The 22,675-nt window shown below is 20.4% G+C and overlaps 1 protein-coding gene across 18 annotated transcripts in view; it reads left to right on the top strand.

Annotated features, from left to right (window-relative positions):
* Nucleotides 1-22,675, top strand: part of LOC107995580 (protein maelstrom homolog) — a 278,703-nt gene that overhangs the window by 166,721 nt on the left and 89,307 nt on the right. For 3 of the 18 annotated variants that reach the window (XR_009832973.1, XM_062086223.1, XM_062086225.1), the window contains exons 1-9: nucleotides 10,894-11,528; nucleotides 11,851-12,046; nucleotides 12,174-12,557; nucleotides 12,634-12,797; nucleotides 12,909-13,133; nucleotides 13,244-13,375; nucleotides 13,443-13,485; nucleotides 13,692-13,751; nucleotides 14,085-14,144. Coding sequence is in view for 17 of the 18 variants with exons in the window: in XM_062086223.1 (XP_061942207.1) it covers nucleotides 11,406-11,528; nucleotides 11,851-12,046; nucleotides 12,174-12,557; nucleotides 12,634-12,797; nucleotides 12,909-13,133; nucleotides 13,244-13,375; nucleotides 13,443-13,485; nucleotides 13,692-13,751; nucleotides 14,085-14,144 (1,387 nt within the window). In the remaining variant the exon portion in view is untranslated. Of the gene's footprint in view, nucleotides 1-10,893; nucleotides 11,529-11,850; nucleotides 12,047-12,173; nucleotides 12,558-12,633; nucleotides 12,798-12,908; nucleotides 13,134-13,243; nucleotides 13,376-13,442; nucleotides 13,486-13,691; nucleotides 13,757-14,084; nucleotides 14,145-17,412; nucleotides 22,556-22,675 lie in introns of those variants that run through there. The other 15 variants (XM_062086230.1, XM_062086227.1, XM_062086238.1 and 12 more) reach the window with 12 other exon arrangements.

The following is a 22,675-nucleotide window of genomic DNA, read 5'->3' as shown; positions in this document are numbered from 1 at the left end:
GTTATGTATAATTTCGATAATGTATAATATAGAAGAAATTGTAGATCGTGATATAATTAATATACATACGTATACAAGCACATAAATAAAGTCACAGCAAATCAAAAATAAATGATTCTTTTTATTAATCAACTTCTGCATTGTGTATCTTCAACAATACTAATATTGGCAACATATTGAATTTATTTTTCATATTTCAGTAATGTAAAAGATACAAATTGGTACTGTTTTAAAGATATCTAGCTACAATATAAAATAAAAAAAAGAGAATTCAATTGAAAATTAATATCATTATTAATATCATTTTCACATAATAAACAAAATATTTCGTATTTATACAAGATCAAATAGAAACATAATATGCTCCTCTTAATATCATATAATTTTTTTTTTAAATATTTTTTTATTTTTTATGTAATTCATAATTCTTTTCCAAATATATTTTGGAATTAAACCATACACATTCTATAAAAAAAGAGCAATGTTTGAATTTCATTTAAAACTTTTTTATAATATATATATATTGTTGAATTGTGATTATTTTAATGATTTAATGTGGTGATTTATTTTTATTTTATTTTATTCTAATATATACTACTTTATTTCACTCTATTTCATTTTTATTTTCTTTCATATTATTTTATTATATTTTAGTCTATATTCATTCTTGATTTTTATAGTACATATATATAGTTAGAGTAAAGTTAATATAATTTATTTAACAATAGAATATAGAATATAGAAAAATATCTTATTTAAATATAGAGCAAGAAATTAAATAAAAAAAAAAAATTTTTATTTTTTTAGTTTAGTTACATTTATATATTAATATATTATATATTAATATTATTTATATATTAATATTTTGTATTAAATTTTTGTATTATATTGTATTTTTGAAATTATGCATTTCGTTTTTTTATAATATTGCTATTTATTTTCAATATAAGATTATATGTTAAATTAAAATTTTTATTTTAAAATACTTGAGATTAAGATTCAAAAAACCATTCCTTTATAAATATACAAATATTAAATAAATAAATATATTTATACATTATTGTTCATTTAAGTATCTTTTAAATTATTTTTGTTCGTATAAAATTTATGGCTATCTTCACTAATTCTTGAATATAATGATTATTATTATTATCTTAGAATGAGCTTCGAGCATTTTAAATGAAACTTGAGAGTAATCATTAATCATTTTAACATATTAATATTGTATTGCGAATATTGATATCTTATTCACTTCCTCATACTGTATTTATTCCTGACTGTGGATGTTAAGTATGCAATAGAGTGTATACTAGAGTGTTCTAAAAATTGGAACATCCGTAAATTAAAGATTCCTGAAGTAATTTTAAGCAACATTTTTTTTTTTGCAGAAACTTTCGTTACGGTTTTTTTAATGAGTTATTAACAAAAAATATTGTGATTAATCATGAGACGCATAGCCTAACCAAACCATGACAATATCATTAGTTATGTATTATCAACCGAATAAGTTCAAGCGATATATTTTTACTTTTAAGAAAAATGCTTGCTATTTAATGAAAAAATATAATTAATAACCGGTACTATGTCGTTTACGATAAAAACTGGAAAAAACTAAAATTTTATCCATTAATAATATGTTATGTATAACATGTATAACATAGAATATTAGAGGAAATAATTGTAATTTTTTTAATTAATATATTATATCCTAAATTAATATATTAATAAATTATATATTAATTATAAATTAATATATTAATATATTATATATTAGATCTTCTATAAAATAAACGAAATATTGAAAGTTTCACATAATACTAAATATTATATAACATATAATATATAACAAATTATTAAATATTTCATTCTCAATTTAAAGAAAAGAATTAAAAAAATTAAAGATAAAAATATTATCATTAAATATTATTACAAATATTATTAAATTAGTTACAGATATAAATGAAAATTTTAAACAACTGGTATCCAATGAGTATAATAAAAAAAACAACAAAATATAAATATATGCACAAAAAATTAGATAAATTACGTTATATGATTTGAAAAGCAATTATTAATCAAACAAAATTGAACAATAATATTGAAACAAATATATATATGCATGTTTTGTTGAATGAAAATTTTCTGGCTATAAATTAATTTTTCTGAACAAAAATTTATTGCTGAAATAGTAAATAAAAAATAGTTAAATAGAAGAGTTAATAGTTAATAGAATAAAAATAGTTAAATAAAAAATAGTTATATATAGATTATAATAAATGATAAATAATAAAATAATTCATTGCTGAAATTAATAATAAATTAATCATTGCTAAATAGTAGTAATAAAAAATTTATTGCTAAAATTAAATAAAAAATTATAGTTATATGTAGATTATAATAAATGATAAATAGTAATATTAAAATAATTCATATATCTTTACAATCTTAATATAATATATATATAAATTTTTTTTTATATTCTATGTTTTTTTTTTATGTTTTTAAATATATAGATATATATTATATATATTTTTAAATATTGTATTTGCATATATTTGCTTATTTTGATATATCATGCATAAACATTCGGAATCTAATTACGATTCTTTAATTTTGTATATGAGTTTATAATTAATAATCAAGTTACTAAGATAACAGATAAACACGCATGGATCTGATCCTGAATACATATTTTTGTATGATACTCGCCAAAAAAATATAAAGATATTAAGTGAATTAAGTTTCATAATTACTTAAAGAGTTATTGTAAAATATTCATAATATTATTGATACTATATATCTCATGAATTTTTTAAATTGAATATTTTCTTTGGATATTAATTTTTGATAATATGATTTTGAAGAATTTGAATTGAAAATTTGTACTGACAATATTTATTATATTGATATGATAGTATATAATATTATGTAAATCCTTATCATTAAATATGATCATTGTGAATTATTATGAAAGACAATGGTTTCATATAGTTAAACATATCGCATTATCTTCAAATTTATGTATACATTACATTTAATTATTTGCGAAACATAAAAACACTAAAATCTTTATTAAACCATCATTAAAAAAGAAATAGCTAAATGCAAAATATGTCAAAAGTATAATTATACAAAAAAGTGCCGTCCTATAACACTAAGATATGTAATCATCTTTCCATGATTTGCAAATATAAAGATAAAAATAAACAAATAAAATGCATTGACTGTTGCAGAAATCTTGCAAATTATATCTTAAGTCTTGTTGATATATATTGTTGCTTGAAAAAACAAAAATACATTTTTTAGATTGTAGTTAATGTAAAATATTCGAATACAAAATATTATATTCAATAAATCTTCTTAGCATAAAATATTCATATCTGATCTATTATAATCCTAAAAAATCAAACGATCAATGTCCCGATCTTAAATTCTTAAGTTCAAATATAGATGTAAAGGATAGATTCGTCTTATTAATAGTTATTGCGAAGTGTTTAAATACAAATATAATTTAAATAAAAAAAAATTATAGAAATTTCGGAGATAAATAAATATGAAAATTTTTTTTCGATATTATTTTATAAAAATAACAGTAAATTTTAATGTATTTTAATGTAATTTTAATGTACAAAGAACTTATACATGAATTCATAATTATTATTATTAACCAATAGAACAAATAGAACAAATCATTATCATCTTGCTATTTTTTTATTTGGAAGCAAATAAAATAACAATTCAAGATGTGATTGTGTTTACGAAGATTTAGAAATATAGTAATGTCTCTTATTAGACTTCCAAAAAGTTATTCTGTTAAATAGCTTACAAAAATATAAATTATTACAAAATTCATTATTAGACATGAATTATTACAAACATTGTGACATGTTATTAAATATTTTATTTCTTAAAATATAATTTTCTAATACAGTTTTATGTTTTATACTTATTTTTTTATTTAATTTTTTTCTCTAGTTTATTAAATAATATAAAACTATATATTTTTTTTTTAATAAAAAAATATCAAAACATTCATAGAATACAATTCATAGAATACAATTTATAAAATATCAAGATTATCTATATGTAATAATATGAAATAATTATAGATATGTATTAAATTGTTAAGCAATATATCTTTACCTATAATAGTACCAATAGTTTTTTCTTTTTTTTTTTCCACATATTTTTTATATTATACACTGAAAAATAAAGAGAAAATAAATGAATTGAGGAAATATAGATATTGTTCGTTTATGAAAAAAATGTCGCTATCGAAATTACAATGGCTAACGAAAATGAAAACAAGCAGAAAATCTCCGTTTGGTTTATCTGATTATACTATTAAACTAACATAATCTTTATATTGGCATATTAGTAAGATTCTTATAAATTATGAGATTATATTTTATTAATTGTTAACACTAATATGTAATTATGTAATAAATCTATAACAATATTTTAAAATCATCACGTCTTATTTTGTTTCAGTCATATTCATTATTTATTTTTCTTTTTTTTTTGTCAAACTTTTCGATTTATATTATATTATATTATAGATAGACAGTTTCAGTTAATATGAAAATACATATGATAAAATAGACATATCAGATAATGGCATATACATTAATACTTTTCTTCCTACCCATATTTTCGTGAATCAACACTATATTTGATTGTTTTCAATTAACACAAAAATCATAATTTGTTTTTTCTTTATTCAATGAATTTATATTACAATTTAATATTATATAATATTAGATTCTATAGGTATAGTATCTTTTCGCTATTCAATATATACAGAAAACACTGAGTGAAAGAAAGAACTTAACATTTTAAAAGCATCAGAAACGGATTATAAAAAAAATTACAATATAGAAAAAAATATCGATGAATTTAAATTTTAAAATAAAATGAAAAAATATTGTAAATAACTATTTATTTACCTATGCCATTACTAATATGTTATTGCATTTAATTTTACTAGTCAAGCTATGATATCATATAAGTATTTAATCGTTGTAAAGTATGAATATATCAAAGTTGAGAACATTTATTTAATTTATGCATAAATATCATGTTTGAAATATATATTTTTTATTCTTAACTGTTTTAGATATGTACGTTTATTTAAAAATGTAATAATTTTGCAAATTTTATTTACAAATATGATATTTTTACATGTTTTATTCGCAAATATCGAATTACATTGTTAGGAAAAAAATATTGAATTCATTTATTTACTAAAAATTAGTTACATTTTTTTTGATACTATTGAATCGTAATGTGTTTTAATTATTTTTTTTTATTAATATCACAGAATAAAATTCATATAAAAATTTTATTTATAAAACGTAATAATTAATTTAAGATTTTTAATTTAATAATTTATAATTATCTAAAATTAGTTATAATAAAAATTCAATCTTCTTAGATTTCATTCTTTTTCATCAATCTCTCTCATTTTTACAAATTTACAAATATTATTATTTATATTTATAAATAAATGCTAGTCCTAAAATATAAACATAATATTTTTTTAAATTTTGCGGACATTTAATTTCCAATCATGATTTTTCTACCAACTATTTTGTTCTTTTATTTTTTAAATGACAATAAAAATTCTATGGAATATTCTAAGTTTCTGATGAAATACTTATAAGTATATTGTAAATTAATTTCAATTTTGTCGATAATTTCTTAGTTATAGTAATTAATTTTTATTCTATCAATAAAATTTCTTATTTTATTTTTAAATCAAGATTTAAATATAAACTCAATATCAATATTTTATTTACTTCTCTTTTTATAATAATAATTCATAATATAACAAATGTATAAAAATAATATATTCACATATATATTTAAAATTTCGTATACAATTATTTTTCAAACTATAATTTATTTAATATTTTATTTATTTAATATATTATAATTTCATTATTATTTATAAAAAATATTTCAAATAAAACTTATTCTATTTGAAAGATATCTTATGATAATAATATATCATTTTTCTGCTTCGAAATTTTCAAGATGATGCTTATTTTATATAAAAATATATTAAGAGTTTATATTATTTTATTTAAATTTATATTATTTATAGTATATATTTTATATTAAAAATTTTATTTAGGTTAATCTATAGCCATATTCTGAAATTCATTGATTCATTGATTTATATACTATATAATCTTTCAGGATAATTTGAAGTCATTTAATGCTGTTCAAAATTTATTTTTATCAAGAAATTATTTTTTATATTTTGTATTCCATATTTTTGAGTATTAAAGCATTTTTAATCTTTCATATTTTTTCATGAATGTATTTTTCCCAAAAAACTATTCTTTTATAAAATTCCATATATATGGTATAATATATATATAATTATTAAATCCGATGAATAAAAATTTATCAAAAATAGATTTATAAAATTAAATGATGAATTAACATGAACGAAATTTGATGAATTACATATTTGATAAACGAACCATAACTTCTAATTGAAAAATTTAATCTACATAAAATATTTCATAGATTCAATCAAATCAAGTCAAATTTTTTGACATAATTAATATGAAATAATTTGCTAAATCTTAATATTGAAACAAAAATTGCAAAATAAACAATTTTATCTTACCAAAATATTCGATCTATTAAGTTTATTGCTAATTACTTGTACAATTGTTAATCTAGGATAAATTCTTATTTGCAATTTCTAAATCAATTATTAATATATGGTTTATAAATTCTATGATGCAAGCAGATAAATTTAAGCAATGTGTGACCAAATAATGTATCAAATGATTGAAAAATAATTTCTTATGAGAAAATAAGAAAAAAATAAAACTTTATCAATAATTATATTATCATTTTCATAATTATATTATCAATAATTATATTATCAGTTATACTAAATTATGTTTTTATTGCAATAAATATAATAAACAAAAATAAAACAAAGATAAATCAAAATAAAGTAAAAGAAACAAACACTTCGATATCCCGTGAAAACTTAAACAATAATAATACGGTTAAGGGTTTATGAAATTCTGATCTGCAATAATTTGATCTGCAATAAAAATTAATAAAAAAGATCGAAATAAAGAATCTGATTTTTACAGTAGCTTAAATTCTTATCTATAATGATTATCATTGTTTATTTTATTTCTAATGATTTTATTGTAATTTTTATTATATTATTTATGCATAATAAATTATATAAATAAAAAGACAAATATATATAATTTTAACATTGTGTGAGAAGAAGAATTTGATTATACTTATTTAAAGAGAAATTATCATACGATGTAAAAATTGCAATTCCTACAAAATCTAATATAAATAGACTTTAATATTATTTATAAAAACTTTAATATAAATTTTTGAATAAATTATTATATTTATAATTAAATTATTATATCTATCTATCTATAATTAGAAAGAAGAGGATTTGTGAACTTAAAATAAACTTAATTAAACAACAAAATTTAGTCAATTTCATGACCAAAGAAAATTTTTTAATATTTTAAGTTAATATTTTAAAACTTTTCATTTATTAGCAAAAAGAAAATTGTTTTTAGAAAATAATTTAGTAAAAAGTTAACCATGTTAATAATTTTTGAACCATTTTTAATAAATATAATAATAAATATAATAAATATATTATTAATAATAATAATAAATATAAAAATAAAAAACAGTAACAAGAATAAATACAATCCAATAGAGATCTTAAAACAATAACAGAGAAAACAACAATAACAAAGAAAAATCGAAATTATTCTAACTGATATTGAAACAACATCGTAGAAGAATATAGATATAGAACTTAAACATAATATTTTTCTTTTAAACAAATAAACAATTAAACAATTAAACGAATCTATTGATATCGATTGATATTTAGGATTACAAAGCATAATAAGTATTATAAATTTATTTAAAATTTTAAAAAAATTGATACATTAGAAATTACATTTTTTAAAAAATAATTTAAATAATTTTTCAAATTTAAAAAATATTGTTATTAATAAATTTTATTAATGTGTTTTTATTGTTTAAAAAAATTTAAGATTTTAAGAGTTTTTCAACTTTAAATTAAATTTAATTAATTTCAAATAATCGAAGGTTAGTAATTTTTCTATAACAATTTAAATTGTAGATGTATCTTTAATTGTAAGTTAACTATTCGAGATACTGATATAAAGAAATGATATATAATGTTATCAAAAACAGAATATTGGAATACGTAAAATAAATATTTTTCTCATTTATTATTATTAAAAAAATGACAACCGAAAAATTTGTATTATTATTATATATTATTATGTATTATTAAATTTATGTATTACTTACTTATGTATAAAAAACAATTTGATTTTATTTTAAATTTGAATCAGTGCGTTAATAATTACACTTCATATTTAGTAACAGCGAAGTTATAAAGATTCGAAATTTTCATGTATTCTATACATACTATTTCATATAATATATCACAATTAAAATAATTCCAAAAACATATAGAGCTATGATATACGATAAATAACAAGCTTTAATTAATTTATTTGCTCTATTGTAATTATATAATTTATTTTTATTATTATTCATTATTATTTATTAATTTATATAATTTTCATTTCCTTTCAGATAAGATTTTTTATGTTAAAAATTTCATAAATAGAAAACTTTATATATATACATAAATGTATATTTACATGTCACTTTTATAACATGAGCAACAAAAATATTGAAATTCATTTTTTTATGATTTTCAAGAATCTTGATCTTTTATAAAAATGAATGAATAAACTTGTTTGATACAATTAAATATTTTGTGCAAACAAAGAGAATATAAGAATGTTGTTAATTAGAGAAATTACAAATTTTTTTGAAGATAATCAATTTTCATTTTGAATACTTTTTGATAAACTTAGAATGGAAATTAATAAAATATTATTATGGAATTCAGGTTTGTTTCTTAAAACCAAATTAATTCTGGTTACTGCAAAACATCAATTAAGTTAATGTTTTTATTATAAAAACTTAGCTTCATCTAATATATTTTTTTAGTTCTGGTTATAAAATTGTGAGAGTTGATAATACTTTATCAACTTTGATAAAGTATAGTAAAGTATAGTAAAGTGATAATACTTTAACAAAAAAAAAAGTTACTATTTACATTGAAAACTCCACAATTTTAATTATTAAATATAATTATAATCTTTTTTTAAATTTATTTTTATTAAATAAATTTAAAAACTCTTAATAAAGAAAACTCTAATAATAGAAGGAATATATAATTTGCTGAGAAATTATCTATTTGCAATAAAGCTATTAATATTTTCTTATTTTTTATTTTATGCAGATAATATGAATAATATTGAATTGATATTTGTTGATAGATTGATTTCAATAATGATGCTAATAAGTATAATATCTACTAAAGTTACTAAAAATATAAAAAAATAGATTTAATATACACAATAAATATTGACACATTTAATTAAGAATTTATTTTTATATCATATTAAAATTATTATAATTAATATATTAATATAATATTAATATTTAATTGTTCAATTAGATATACTGATTTTATTGTTAATTTCTAATTTTAGATTAGTTACATAATCTTTGCTGTAACTTCTTACATTATTGTAATTTCATTCAAATAAATTCTTATAATAATCCATAAAATATAATAAATAATTGCAATTTAAAAATATTAATAATTAGAAATACTGATATTTTTCATATCAATTAAAGATATTTACTCTTTTTCCAATTTTTATTATTTTTAATAGCAGTTTCTATGAAATTGTTGTTAACAAGTCTTTTATTTTCAATCTTTTTAATTCTAAAAATTTAATCAATTCAAACATATATATACAAAGTCACTTTATTCTTCTTTTAATTCTAATTCTAATTCGTGCTTTAAAGATTTGATACATTATTTTATCTTTAATTATATCTGTTTTCAACTTTATTTCCAGTTTCAGCATTTCATGATATTCTCAATATCATTTTCAAGACTAAATTGCAAATTTTAATAAAATTCATATTTGTTAATTGTTATTTTCCTTTTATAGAGCCAATCTACATAAATATAAATTTTAATTTTTATAATGAATAGCAATGTTATCAAATAATTAATTACTATTTTTAAAAAAAATAATTTAAAAAATTTAATATAAAATATATTATATACTATTATGTAATAAATTCTATATATTATAACATTTTTTTCTTAAAACTTTTGAAAACTTTTCTTTTTTTGCATTTAATTTCATTTCAGATCGTTTTCAAATTTTTTTCAATTATAATCTTTTTTTTTAATCATATTTCTTTGAGCTTTAATCTTACTATCTTATGTAAATCTACTAATAATTGAAATTTATATTAAATTAAATAATTAATTAATATTTTTTCAATATTACATATCCTTATATAATATATATATAATATATATATATATTATATAACCTTATAAAATACGATATCACATAAAAAAACAAAATACATAAAAATATTTTTAGTAGAAAAGAATATTTTTATAATTTATATTTTTGATCATTCTTTAACAATAATGGAAATATATTGATTAAAATGAAAAAAAATCATCATAAGAATGGAAAAGAAATACAAATTAAAAAAAAATTATTTAATGAAATGATATTTAAAATAACATTCTTGAAAAATATTTATATTCAATTTTTTTAAAAGAAATATCTGCAATAAAATAATAAATCTGTTTTATATGAAAAATTATATATACAAATTAATGTTATAAGACATTAAAAACTCATAAAAAGATTACAGGAATTATGCTTCTCGATTTCACTTAACTAATTAGGTTAAAAACACACTTGCAGAAATAAAATATGTATTTTTTTTCCATCAATTATTTTATTTTCTTAGATCATTTATAATGTAAAAATTGTCTAATGTAAAGATTGTCTAAACAAATAAATCTAAATTTAACTTATTTTTGATATATTTTCAAGTAAAATATTACGTTATATGTTTCTACAGCCAATGAAGAAGTAGAAGAGAAATAAAAGTATTCTCATTATTTTTATGGCGTTCCATTAATTATGTTTTTATTTTTTAGTTTTATATAATATATTATGTTTTTTATACTTTATTCTTTTTATTCATATTTAAAAATTACACAAAATTTTTATTCATAATATACATATGTATGAAAGTTTATCTTGCTATTAATATATTTTTCAAAATTAAAACCATAATTTAAAATTTGAATTCGAAAATATTTGTTTCTTCGAATTGAAGATGGCACTATTAATAAGTATTAAGTGATATATGGCTATAAAAGTCGATTAAATTCAAAAGAGTCAACAGTCATATGGTCAACCTCAACAATCTACAATAATTTATACAATATGTCAAAAACCGCATTTTATTTCTTTATGCTCGATTGGCAAAAGCGACAACAATGGCGTGGTAAAACTTTCAAGAGTTTAAAAGATGTTGCAGCGGATCCAAAATGTAGTGAAGAATGGAAGGTAAGAGTTTATATAATTTTTTTTTAATATAATTTTAAATAATTTTTAATTTAATTCGATTATTTATTTAGAATAGTGATTACTCTAAAAAATTATATATTTATGTATTTTATTATTAAAACTTTTAATATTATATTAACATATCGATATTTTTATAAATTTATTGCAACTGTAAAATACTGAATAAGAAATTAAGATTTTTGTCTTATTAAATATAAATTTTAAAATAGAATTAAAAAATATATATTAAATTTATAATTTTTATGATAATTTTTTAATAATTTAATTAAATTATAGTCATTTTTTATAATTTTCTATATAGAATATTTCACCACAAGATAAAGAAATTTATATTGCCAAAGCAAAAGATAGCAAGATTAAAGCTCAAGGATGTAAAAAAACTACAATTGGAGAAGATCTGTCTGAAATGGAATTAAATGCAAAAAGAGAACAAGAATTCCAACAAAAAATGCTAGAATACATAAACTCTGTCATATCTATGGGTTTATTACATAATAGTATATATTTTATATTAAATTTTTTAAATTATTTTTTCGAAAGATTTTGATTAATTCATTTAATAATTAAATAATTATTAAATACTATATAAATATTTGATTATTAAATAATTATTATTTATTACAGATTTACAAAAATTAAAATTTATATTTATACATGTAAATTGGTTCTATAAAAAGGAAATAGGAATTAACAAATGTGAATTTTGTCCAGCGGAATTTGCAGTTGCACAATTTAGTCTTAAAAATGGTATTGAAGACATTTATCATGAAGTATTAAAAATGAAAATACCATTAGGATGGAAAAGAGATGCGATTGAAATTAGTCAACAAACACATCAAATTCCCATAGAATTAGAAGAGGGACAAAGTGATTTTTCATATATGTTTAACGAATTAATTAAATTTTTAGAAACAAACAAGACTGGAAATAAATTTCCTCCATTATTCACTACAAAAAATTTAATTCCTGTCGTGGAATCACTATTAATAAAAATGGTTGAAGTTAATAGTAAGAATAAACATTATTTTAAGATATTTTAAAAAGATATAAGAAATATTATTAATATTTTGTATTTATATTTCAGATGGATCGGTTAATGACTTTTTAATCTACTCAATAGAAGCTTTATTTGGAGCACTGCGAAATGCTGCAGTACAAAAAGTAGACAATCGTAGTATTCCTCTCATTGTTGCTGAAAATGAATTTTCAAAAGACTTTTTATGTAATATACGTGGCTTCGAGTGTGATGTAAGAAGAAAAAGAAGAAAAATATTTTAATAAATTATATCTTTTTTTAATCTTTTTTTAATATAATAATTCAATAATATAATAATTTTTTTTATATATGTTTTGGTATAGTTTCATAAAATTATAGATATGTCTCAATACTGTAGCAAATCTATAGTAAAAAGATGGGGTTTCACAATATGTGATTATTGTTGTCAATATCTGAATATAGAATTGATTGAAGGTGTGCACTGTCCAAAAGAAACATCATTTCTACAATCTACTGATCAAGATACGAGTATACAAGAAATTACTAATATTGACATTCATATAAAACACTTGAACATCAATGACAAGGTTTCTGAAATGAATGAAATAAATTAGAAATTATTGATTTTTATCACATAAAATTATCTAGGTAATATTACTTCATATTTTACTGAATATTTTCTAATTATAATTTATAGATATCTAAAGAATACAAGAACAATACATCTAAACAAAATTATATTAATGATCAACGACAATGTAATGAGATTAAACCATTAGACATAATTGATCATTGTAAAGCTAGTACATCTACTTCGCATAATTTAACAGTAAGCATTAATTATTATTATACTAATTTTGAATTAATTTCGAAATAATAAGAAAATAAATTTTTAGTTAAATATATCAACATGTTCAATGCGAATACCAAACACAATACGTAAGCATTATACATATGTTTATAAATATTTATATTTAAATTTATATTATATATCTAAAACAATATTATATGTAATATATAATTAATATAAATTAATATATAAAATTTTTATTAATAATTAATATAATTATTAATAAGATCAATAATAAATTTAAAAAAATAATAATTAATAAGATTAAATAAAAATTATTTTGTAATTATTTCAGCCCAAACTCTTATTGGGGTGCAAGAAAATATTGATCCATGTATTGATTTCCCACCAATTGGTAAGGTATTTATTTTTTAAAATTAATTTTAAATATATTTCAAACTATATTATATATATTAAAAAAAGAATAATTAAGTAGAAAAATAATTTTAAATGAATTTTTCATTTAACAGTAAGCATTAATTATCATTTAACTTTAAATAAATGTTATTTAATATTTTTTAAAGATTCATAATCTTGTAATAAAATTTGTATATTTTTAATAATTATAATTACTTTTCTTTTTTTATATCTTATATTTTTGATAAAGGAAGTGTATATAATGATTAAATTTCTAATTTTTTTTTACATTTTATTTTTTATTAAAATTATTTTTCATTATTTTACATAGGAGGAAGAGGCATAAATTATAAAAGAAAAGCTACAAATATCAAACTACCTTTGGGAAAAGGTAAAAATTTATTAAATATTAATTTATTATATTTGAATATATTTAAGTTTTATTAAAAATGTAAATGAAATAATTTTGTACTTTTTTGTGAGGGATATAGAAAATAATAACCATTGACAATTTTGATATATTTGAATTTTTTTAATAATGAATTTTTATACAGATTTTAGGATATATTCTTAATAAAACTTACATAATTTATGTATAATAATAATTTTTTTTTTAATATATTGACAAGAAAAAGAAACATAAAAGTATAGTACATTTACTTATAAGTAAAATATAAATTTGTATAAATAACAAAATTTATTTTATTATCTGCTCATAAATTTGAATTTTCATTATTTTTTGATAATTCTTAATTTTATTTTTAATATTGAAATTTGAAGTACATAAGTAATTTTCATCATTATTCATTATTTATCATTATTAATCATTTTATTTAAAGTAAGATAAAGTATATTGAATGAATGAATTAATTAATATACTTTAAGTATATTAATTAATTAATTAATTCATTCATTTAATTGATAATTACACGTTAACATTGATTTATTTTTAATGTTTTGAAAAATAAAAAGTGGAAGATATATCATTTTTAGTACAAGATATGACGAATAAATATTTATGTACTTTGGATGCATTTAAAAAAATAGACTTCATTGGATTTTAAATTAGGAATTATAATTTCGTTCCTGATTTGAATTTTTTTTATATGTTTTATTGATAACTCAAAAATGCGAACTCTGAATTGTAAGTTTCTAATAAATAAAAATCAGTATTAGTAAAAGAAATAAATAAAAAAATTGTTTTAAATTATAAGTTTTAAATAATTTCATATAATTAAATTCATTTAATTTAAGCATTGAAAGTTTCTATAAACGATATAAAATAATAAATATATATAGTAAAAATGTATAGTACATAATATATATATATATATTAGTATGACGATTCATATATTTTAAATTAATAGCACATAAAATCAAATATCTAACAATGTAATAACGTAAGATTTTTTAAATATTTCTAATACTTCAAGAATTTCTAATGTAAAAAAAAAAATATTTTCAATAAGTTGATGATCAAGTTACAAATTGCAATATTTATAATTGGCAAAAAATTCTCTCAAAAACCAAAGTCACTTTTATTTCTTTAAATAAATGTATTTTTGATTTCACCATATGATAGTTAATGTCAAGATTAATCTGTAACATTATGACTTTTAAATGATTTTGATAAAATTGAATTCACAGGAATATTAACTAAGAAATTTTATTTAGTAGATAAATTATTAAATATTTACAAAATTTGTATAATTAAGTATTTTTTGTTCTATATAGAAGAATAATCGCTTTAATTTATTTACTTGAAATTGTATATTGGATATTTTATATTATAATAATCAAATTATATGTTATTTTTTACGACAAAATTTCTTTCTTTTTAGTAAATTTTGATAAATTGAGATGTAAATAATCTTTGTAAATCTACTTTTCTACTGATATATATTATTTTATATCGATTTTTGGAATTTGCATAAATAAGGGATTATAGATATCTCTAAAAAAAATTTATAAGAAATCAAAATATAATTCTTTTTAATAATAAATTAATAGATTAAAAATACATAGAATAACTATAACCGATTTTAGATCGACTTGCATCAACTTCTTCAGGACTGTTCCTAATCATTCAAATCAAATGCATTAGAAACAGATTTAATTTTTTAATAGCTGCTATATAAAAAGCAACTGTGAAATTTCAAATATTTTATTATATTAATAAGTTATTATTAACTTATTATATTAATAAGTTTATTAGTAATTTTTTTATTATTAATAAAAAACCGTGAAATGAAAATAGAATATTAATATCTCCCATTTTTTAAAATATGAATTTTATAAATACTTTTCAAGATTTTTATACATTATATGTATTCACAAAGTGTTCCAAAAATGTGACAACATTACTAAATTTTCTTGGATAAGAATTAGCCATCCAAACTATGTGCTTTGTGATTGGCCAGTTTTTTTTATTAATAACTTGTTAATAAAAATTATAACAAAAATTTTTGCAAATGAAAATTTAAAATTAAAGTTTAAAATTATCTCAGAAATTTTTAGATATTCTTATATTTTTGGATTATATATATTTGATGTCACTGATACCTTATACATCTAAAGCTTTAAAAATCTGATTTTATCTCACATTATGCTGAAATCTTTCCTATATTGCTACAAAAAACAATATTGTTGAATAATATTTTATTTATATCAATATAATATAATTAATATATATATAATATAATATAAATAATATAATATAATATATATATATAATATAATTATATTATATATAATATAATATAATTAAAAAGATTTTATACATACTTATATTATTAATATTTTATGCATAGATATGCCGAATTATGTCAAATTTTGACTAGTATAACCGATTTTGATCAAAATTATGGTTTCTAAATAAAAAAAAAGCGCTATTATAACTATATATTTATTTCTAAACAACAGGAATTTCGTTTTTAAGTCCAATTTTGACGTGCAATGTAGAATTTTAGTTCGAAAAATGGAATTTTTTCTAAAAATGTAGTTTTCAAATACAAGAATCACAGTTATTATTATTATTATTATCGATATTGTCGTCATCGTCATCGTCATCATCATCATCATCGTCATTATCATCATCATTATTATCAAATTAAAATTATTCCAAATATTACCATATAAATTAAAAAAATTCTTTCAATTACAAATATTTTAACTTCAAGGTAATCCACTAACGAAGAAATATTGACGTTGTACAAAGAATTATCAAAGTTGTTATCAAGTTAAATCACTTATCTGTTTCAAATGATATCTACGGTTCATTTATTGTGACTCGAGAATTTCATCATTATGAGCAGATAAATGTGCAATAAAGAAATTTAATGATCCGTCTACGTGTAACTCGTATCTCGTTGTTGACGTCCTATATTCCGAGAATATGTCATTTCTTACATCAAAGAATTCATTGCTCGTTTCATCTATTTTGAATAATTGTTCAACGATATCGATATTAATTATAATTCGCGATTCAATTGTTACATTAAAATCGTTATGTTAAAGTTATATTAAAGAAAAAAATAAGATTTTATTACGATGTGTTAATATAAAAAATCATTAGTCATTTATCGTAAAATTTGTATATCATAAATGTTACTTTTTGACAATATTATGAATTGATGTTCAAAAATGTAAACTTCCTGTAGACACCAAAAATGTAGACACCAAAAAGAAACAGAAATAGAAATAAGAACCAACGAAAGACAACGAAAGCAAAGAAGATCAGCAACGATTCAGCGAAGAAAATGGATCAGATGGAAGAAAAAAGATCTTGTGCCGGAGAATGTTGTACCAGATATCAGCAAGAAGGAAGTCAGAAATACGGAAAACGAAACCTTTCGGTTTCGGGATGCTATGACGTTTGTAACATGGCCATGCTTCGGAAGCGTCGCCAACGAGGACACTAAGAAAACTATCTGTCTTGCAAAACTGGGAGTAATCTCCGCTATCCATCGACTGGGATTCAATGTGGTGCTTTAGAAAACGAAAACCATATGGTTTTATTCGAGAAGATATCAAGTTATGCCCGTTCCAATCGTGATTACGGATCTAAGGATATACTGAAATATTTTGGTCTCTACCTAGACAGTCCTTTTGATGTCCAAGTTTCATTTTGGCCATTTGATCCTCCGATTCAAGAAGATAGCGACCACTTATTACCAAACATAGAGAAATCCGAGGTGAACGTTTATCGCCTCTACGTGGGGATCGTGTGGAATATGACTTTATATGATGTCCTTGTGTGAGCGACTGACCTGTGGCGAAGAGTCGACAAGCATTGGCTCGCCATCAGATTTATAAGGAAATATCGTACGGTCTTATATGCGGCGGCGATGATATTGGCAGGATCACTGTCTTTCTATCTATTGGCGGAAAGCAGCAATCCTGTCAAAATATTTGACTTGATACAAGTTGCAAAGCGTCAAACCCAACTCGCGGCGAGAGCAAAGTGGGAAGATAAGCTTTACAATTTTGTCAGCGCGTCAACGGATGATTTTGTCGGTCTTGGATAGGTAATTCGACTGTGGTTATGGGAGAAATTCTCATAAAACTTTGATTTTCCCGCAGAAGAACACTATATAAAAGCATGCACCTCACAATCTGCTCATAAAGGCAGTGAATACTATTCGTGCAATTTGCATTAACGTGATCCTTTCCTAAACAGCAATTGGAATATATTGGAATTATCGTTACAGTACCTTCATTCTCATTGAGATCCATTCTTTTGATTCTACTAACTACTGCGATTTTCTTTGCGGCATTTTTCTAAATTTTTCTTTTCCTTTTTCTTCTTATTCCTTTGGTTTTAGCTTTTTCTTCGATTCATCATGGCTGGATGCCATCGTATCATCTTCTTAGACTTTTCGCAGATTTCACTTTTCTTGCTTCATCTTTTCGAGAAAGTCCTATTAGAGCCATTAATTTTTTCCCTATCTTTCCTATTTAGGATTTTAATTCAGGCTTTTTTTTGGACGGATTCATTTGCCATTGTCGTCCGTCGACGCGGTGGAGTAGATAAGTCTTTTTAGTAAAGGAATTCGAATAGCTTCCGCCATTTTTTCTCTCCCAATATCATCTATCAGTTCCCGCAACCATTACCCATTATCCAAATTAGTGAACTGTCTTTTAAAATCTGCTATCTATGAGATTATGGCGAGGTGATACGCGATTTTCTTCGTACTCGCAAAATGGCGATTTCAAAGTCACGGCGGCAGAAGTGCAGATCATTTTTACATTTTTACAATCTTTTTCACAGCTGAATTCTGCAATCTCAGAATTACAAGTTCGTATCTGAGATCCTCCATTTTGGATCTTATTCTGCATTTGCCAACTCCAATTTTATAGTAGAATCAATACAAATCGTTCATTTGGTAGAGTAAGACTCGAACAGGATGGCGGTTTCCGATTACCAATGTATTCAGTGATTGCTAGTTTGTTCATAGCCTCTATCTCCAGTTTGATTCTATTAAGTGATACTTAACATTTGTCAAGGCCGTGTTTTTGCTAGATGTGGTGTTCTTGTTTTAATCTCGAGGGATCTAATGGATCCATCACTCTTTTTTTTATAATCGTTTACTTCTAGTCTACATATATGTCGCCATCGTAGACGAAACATTGATACCAAAGAAGCATTGGCTTCGTCTTTATATACCAGATATTGACGATGTGAGTGTCATCTTCTCAAAAAATCCTCTCAAGGAGTCTAGGCATGCTGTATCGATTTGCAATACATTCCGGCACAAAGCGGGATTATGATTCTATTTTTCTTCTCTCTTTTCCAACGCCCCTTTTTTCTTTCCTTCGTTAAAATTGGATTTATTGAAACTGGACTCAGCATAATGGATCACACAAGATGATCAAAAAACATGTCCACCTGGGCAGAGCTATTCTACTCAGACAAGGCTAAATACATCGCGGAAGGATGTGCCAGATACTTCCGGATTGACTAGTGCAACGATTGGTACACCGATCCTTCAATGTTCTCGATTCAATAGTGTCTTCGCTACGCCCCATATCTTGGGGTTAGGGATATTTTATAGAAGTTGTTCTCGCAATCCAACGCAAGTTAAGGCAAGAATCTTGTGCCTGCGAAATATGACCATAAGCTTAAGTATAATAGAGTTCAAATACGCCCGGATACGTCAAATCCATACTGTAGTTAATCAATTACAACTCCTGTGGGAAGCGCGCACCTAACCTATGAAACTTAATCCTAAAAATTAATTAAACTAATTAAGTCAATCGAGAATTATTAGGATGCGTTAATGAAAGCGATTAAATTAATATATCTTTATTTTCATATTACTTACATAAATTAACATTAATGAATTAAAATTAATTATACTAATCGAGACGAGTTAATTAAAATAAATAATACAATCAAGAAGAATAATTCGAAATAATTAAACTAATTAAGACTGATAAATAAAAAGGTAATTTAACTAATTAAATAATTAACACGCGAATGAAAATAATTAAACTATTAAGATATTAAATTATTAAAATTGATGTTTATGAAAGTCGAATAACTGGAATTAATTATACTAATTATGCCAATTAAAATAATTAAACTAATCAAGATTTATTGATTAAAATAATTAAACCAATTAAGACCAATAATTCGAATTGATTAATATAATTAATTAAAATAATTGAATTGATTAAGACAAGTAATTCGAATTAATTAAAATGATCGAAACGAATTGATTAAAGTAATTAAAATTAACAAATCGAAAATTAATTAAACTTATTTAGCGGAATAATTCGAATTAAAAACTAATTGCACTAATGAATGTGTGGGAATTAAAATAATTAAATCGATTAATATTTTTCTTTTTTTTGGAGCACGGTTAACGTATAAATTCTGGTACTTTCACAATAATATAATAGCTTAATAGCCCAGAAAGGTGTCGAGTTCAAAAAGGTGGTAATAGAAGAAGAGTGTCGGCGTTAAAGCAAATGGAAACAGAATTGACCATTTGGTCAAATGGAAATTGACCTCGAAAAATATTCGTAACTTTGTGATCCACAAAAGATCGAATTAATATAATTTGTTGTTGACTAACAAAAACAATTAGTTCAATCAATCGAGTAATTAATGTATAAAAATTAAATTAATTTGATTATTAAAACGTGTGAACGATGAAATTAAAATAATTAATCAAAAATTTAATTATTTAGATTAATTAAGATTTAATCTAATGTCTAATTTAAGACATGTAATCGGATTAAGTCATAATACCTTTCGTTATCGAACTATTTAAAACGTAAATTACACTAATTATACAATTTAAACTATTAAAACATATAAATAAAATTAATTAAAATAATTAAAGATAAAATAATGGAAAAGAATTAAAGAAAATAATAATAATTTAATGAGAATAAACAATTGGATTCCGATTCATATATCAACTAATTCCTTTATATTTATACAGATTTCGCCGTTTCTTCGTTCCCTATATCGTTTTAATATCGATTTAATATAATTTGTAAATATTTATAAATTTCGACATTTATTTGCCCATGTTTTAAAATAATTAAATATTATTACAAATAATAATAATAATAATTAATATAAAAAAATCATAATTATATATTTTTATGCTTTATCGATATCTATATACACATTATTGCTAAAAAAAAAAAGAAAAGAATGATTCAAATTCCGATATTATCTCGATACTTAGACGAAATAAATATAAGAATGAAATTAAATTCAAAATCTTGTTTTTATACAGTAATGTTTTCGCAATTCAGAAGTATATGGTATATTTATATTCTTATATCTTTATATTGAAATAATTTTATTTATAATGTCATTTTAGAATTTATAAATGTATTTATAATTGTTACATTGAATTATTTGCTTATATATTATTTGCTTTAATTTACAGGATTTTGCGTCGATGTCAGTAATGTGATCGCTTATTTCTATTTCTTTCATTTCAATTTGTTCATGGATCATGAATTTGATTATGGATTATTGTTCGAAATGATATAATTAAATAATCAATTCTATTTTCTCAAGTTAAAATTAATATCAAATTTATTTTATTTATTATCTTATAATTACTTAAAATTTTTCATTAGGGACAATTTTAACTAATAATATGATCAGGATAAAAAGGAATAAAAACGGAGATAAAGATTTAATGAAAACTTAAATTGCTTTTAATTTAATTTAATAAATTAGTCAATAACATTTATTAATTTTTATTTGTATTGATTTCTGAAATCTTCTAATTAATTTACAAATATATTAATGCATAAATAATTAAAGGAAGAAGAGAACAGAGAGGCATTCTTATATATTATAAAAATTTATTTACTATAAAATTCTTGTTTAAAAGAAATATATTATTTGATTGTACAATAAATTTATTATGGCGAATATTATAATTTTTTTTCTTATTCATAAACTATAATAATATGTCAAAGATAATCATAAATTATGATTTTAATTAATATTTAACATGAAATTAATTGAAAATAAATTAATTAAAAACATTACTGAAAAATAATACATAAAAAAACAATATAATATATTTGTTGCTCGTTGAATTTAATTTTGTCGAAAATTAAATTTAATTTTTCTTAATTCTTCGCATTATTACATTTGAATACTATTTATTACATATTACTTCTATTTAAACCATTAATCTTTAAGTTTGAATTATGATTTTGAAAATCTAAGCAATTCTTTCTATTATGTATTGTGAATTTTAAAAATTTTTTCTTTTTGTAAGATTTTGTAATGTAAGATTTTTAATAAATTAAAATAAAAGATTCTCATTGTGCTTTAATGTGTTATTTTTTTTTTGAAATTAAGTCATTTGTTAAAAAGAATGCAAATATAATTTATAGAAAAATCCATTGAATGGATAGAGATTTATAAATATTTAGAAT

This window comes from Apis cerana, linkage group LG16, assembly GCF_029169275.1.
Source record: "Apis cerana isolate GH-2021 linkage group LG16, AcerK_1.0, whole genome shotgun sequence".
In the NCBI taxonomy this organism is placed as follows: Eukaryota; Metazoa; Arthropoda; class Insecta; order Hymenoptera; family Apidae; genus Apis; species Apis cerana.
The sequence above is the reverse complement of the archived record's forward strand: the minus strand, read 5'-3'. Positions and strand labels throughout refer to the sequence as shown.